The following is a 3,603-nucleotide window of genomic DNA, read 5'->3' on the forward strand; positions in this document are numbered from 1 at the left end:
AATGCTATTTCATCACGCATGTACACACAGACTCTGACATCCCATGCCCACGAGCATGTAGTCAGAACAACACAGGAAAACAAAACCAAAGAATAGATCTCATACACTGATATGGTATTAGAACTTTTTTCTTTTATTACAAAACATGTTAAGAGAACATTGAACAAGTTACATACAACATCACTTTAATGGGCTTTGTGCCCTTTTATCATACTGTCCGTGTGGTAGAAATGGCATATAACTTGCAGAATGCTTAGTCTTAGTATTGCACCATTGATGCACAAATTTAGTTGCTAGTCAAAATATTTGACCACTAACTTGATAATCACATTCCAATACTCAAAAAGTACATCTAAATGTACCAGCAAGCCAGAGACATCTTGGAAACCCAAAAACTTCTAACAAACCTGAGGATGAAATGGGTTGATCTTGTCTAACTCTTTGCTGTGACTTCCTAAGTAAGAAAAATGCCAAATGAATATGCTATTAGCTCATTAGATTTATCCTGCTATTTTTCTGGGAAAGATGTCATGTTGGGAGGGTCTGAGTGATGGGGGAAAAGGCTTTATTCTATGTGTAATGAAACTGGATTCCATTAAATGAACCAAAAGGAGGATTTAGCTTTATGAATGAAGGTTGTCCACTTCAAGGTCTGTGACAAAACACTCTCACCTTGTTTTTTGTAGGCTCCTTATGTGGATGTAATTTGCGTAAATAGCTACTTCTCCTGGTATCATGACCCAGGCCACCTGGAAGTTATCCCACTACAACTCACAACACAGTTTGAGAACTGGTATAAAACCTATCAGAAACCCATCATCCAGAGTGAATATGGAGCAGACTCAGTTCCTGGACTTCACAGTGTAAGTGTTATAGATGTCCTTGGTGAAAAAGAGACCACTTTTGTTCTTACAGCATCAGCAAAAATTGAGCCTCACTCCTTAGTTTTGAGATGCATGAGCTTGTGAGCATCTGAAAGGCCCCAAGACTGTAATCCTGCTCCACTGAAATCAATGAGCTTTACCACTGACTAATGAAGGTTAGACTCCACCTAAAGAGAAGTTTTTAGCTTTGAGTAAGAGCACTGAGCACTCTGAAATCTGCACTTTGGCATTTGTAAAAAACGCTTAATCAGAAGATACAACACTGGAGAGTGGACGTATCCTGCATAGAAGGGGGTGGCACTCCTATACATTATCATGATAAAGCTCCATTACCAAGCAAAACCACAGACACCCCCCCAAGTATATCTGGCATTATGTTTGCATTTTATGTGCGTTTCCCCTTGTAATTTCAGTAGTTGCTAATCGTCACTAAATAGCCATTGTAAATGCAGCAGCAATGAAAAGACCAAGCAATTGTAAAGCTTGTCTTCAGGAAGCAGGCCCCCAGTAAATAGGAAGTTAATGTATGGAGCCTTTGTGGAGACCAACTGTCACCTTCCTTCAAGGCCACCTCTTTTTCCCATCTGTAGGATCCACCTCTTATGTTCAGCGAGGAGTATCAGAAAGCTATGCTAAAAGAGTACCATTCTGTTTTTGACAAAAAGAGGAAAGAGTATGTGATTGGGGAGCTCATATGGAATTTTGCCGACTTCATGACTAACCAAGGTAAGCTTGTATTTATTTATATTCTAAACAACTCTCCATCCTCCCTGCAAGTTTAAAATGGTTTATGACACACAAAGATAGAGCATAGCTGGTTTCTGCGACCAGAGCCAAGAGGGAAGGTCCTGCCTGTACTTAGTACATCTTCTCTCTCCAGCTTTGAGCTCCTAGATGTCCCACCTGCAGAGGTGCTACCCAGAACATGAGACAGCATGCTAGGGCAGAATGCAAGGGAAGCTTGTGAGCAGACCCAGATTACTTCATTTCTTGGCCATCCCCAATTCAGGGCTTCAGTCAGCCATTAGGGATATGTCTCACTTGCTTCATATTTCATCTACAACTGCCCTTAGTAACAGAGCACCTTAAATAATGTATTATTACCTTGGTATGGAGGTTTAGCAATAGAGGACCAGATGCCACACTAGTAGACAACTGTCTATCATGACACTCCATCCATTATTAATAAGTAAGTGCAGTCGCAGAGTATGGGGCATTACTTGATCTACAGCGCAGTCACACAGAAATTGATTACAACTCCGAAGGAGACCTAGTACAGAACCAGTTATGCATATGTCACCTGCAGTGAGTTAGGGTGGTGAACAGTCAGTGTTCATTTCAGGCTGAGAAACACCATTAGGAATAACTTGTAGAGCACCAATATAGGTATTAGAAAGCTAAGTCATTGCAGAGAAGCAGTCAGAAAAGCAGTATTAGTTTCAAATAGGAGGATGGAGAAAATGTAGGCAAGTTCACATACACATATGCAGTTCCAGTCTCTCTGTATGTTGTGATCATCTTTTCTATTTTCCTATGAAAATTAAAATAGGCAAAAAGCATATGGACACCACTAAAGGACAGTACAGTAATCAACATTTTCACCATAAATTCAAGGTGGAACTAATGGCAGAAGGAACATCTGCTGAAAATATAATACTTATCAGTCAATGGGCACACCTGAATTAACTGTCATCAACTTACCAGTTGTAAATACAACAAATTGCAGCTATATTGCTCAGTTACATCAATCAATCTTGTCAAGATGACGCAAATTACACCTGCCAAGTTCCCCATTGTACCTGACTATGTGTAGAAGAAAGTGCATAGGTCTCTTCCACCTAACCTGATTTAGTACATCCATTGTAACAGTTCACAGGAGGGGATATAAGAGCATTTTATATATACTTGCTTTATTTTATAACTTCTCTACAGGGACCACACGTGTTTTGGGGAACAAGAAAGGAATATTTACCCGCCAACGACAGCCCAAATCAGCTGCATTTGTTCTTAGAGAAAGATACTGGAAGATTGCAAATGAATCAAGCTGTCTTCCGCCTATAATAAAATCACATGCCCTCTTTCTAAAATGAAATCTAAAGGTATAGTGGCTGGGTACTATGCTGAACTTGTTCATTAAATTTCTGTTTAAGTAATATTTATGCCTAACTTGAGTCTCGGCAGTCTAATGCAATTTCTAGTCCACCTGAAGTAGTTACTATGATACAAAGCAGATCAGAAACACTAGTTTCCTATGCTTAGCTATGCCTGTAGGCTTCCTATTTCCAGGTAGTAAAATGAATATTCAGAGTTTCAAGGAGCTGAAGTTAGAGATCCTGACTGAGGTATCTGTTTATGGCAAAAAAATAAAAGTATTACATGATACAAATCAATGCTGAAGACATAAAAAAAAAAATCTAAGTTACTCTAAATGAACATCACATCCATCCAATGCAAATGAGGTTTTCCAGTTATACTCCCCTAACAGTTACCCTACTCAGATCACAGCAAATTGTCCACAGGATTACTGAAGAGCACATTTTATATAGCTTCTCTTGCTGGGCAGAATGTATGTGGCTGGCTGAAAAATTCTGAGAGTTCACAGCATTGAGGAAGTGTATGAACCACCACTTCTGTGAGGGTACCCAACATACTCCAACATAGTATGGAATTCATAGCAGCAAGGTGGAATATGTTAGATACGTAGGTACAATAATAACTG

The 3,603-nt window shown here is 39.4% G+C and overlaps 1 protein-coding gene across 1 annotated transcript in view; it reads left to right on the forward strand.

Moving 5' to 3' along the window:
* LOC104625970 (beta-glucuronidase-like) overlaps positions 1-3,036 on the forward strand; it is a 6,076-nt gene extending 3,040 nt beyond the window's left edge. Inside the window, exons 5-7 of the mRNA XM_010293755.1 lie at positions 687-863; positions 1,475-1,610; positions 2,817-3,036. Of these exons, the coding sequence (XP_010292057.1) occupies positions 687-863; positions 1,475-1,610; positions 2,817-2,974 (471 nt within the window). The 3' untranslated portion in view covers positions 2,975-3,036. The remainder of the gene's footprint in view (positions 1-686; positions 864-1,474; positions 1,611-2,816) is intronic.
* The last annotated feature ends 567 nt before the right edge of the window (positions 3,037-3,603 follow it).

This window comes from Phaethon lepturus, unplaced genomic scaffold (assembly GCF_000687285.1).
Source record: "Phaethon lepturus isolate BGI_N335 unplaced genomic scaffold, ASM68728v1 scaffold50088, whole genome shotgun sequence".
In the NCBI taxonomy this organism is placed as follows: Eukaryota; Metazoa; Chordata; class Aves; order Phaethontiformes; family Phaethontidae; genus Phaethon; species Phaethon lepturus.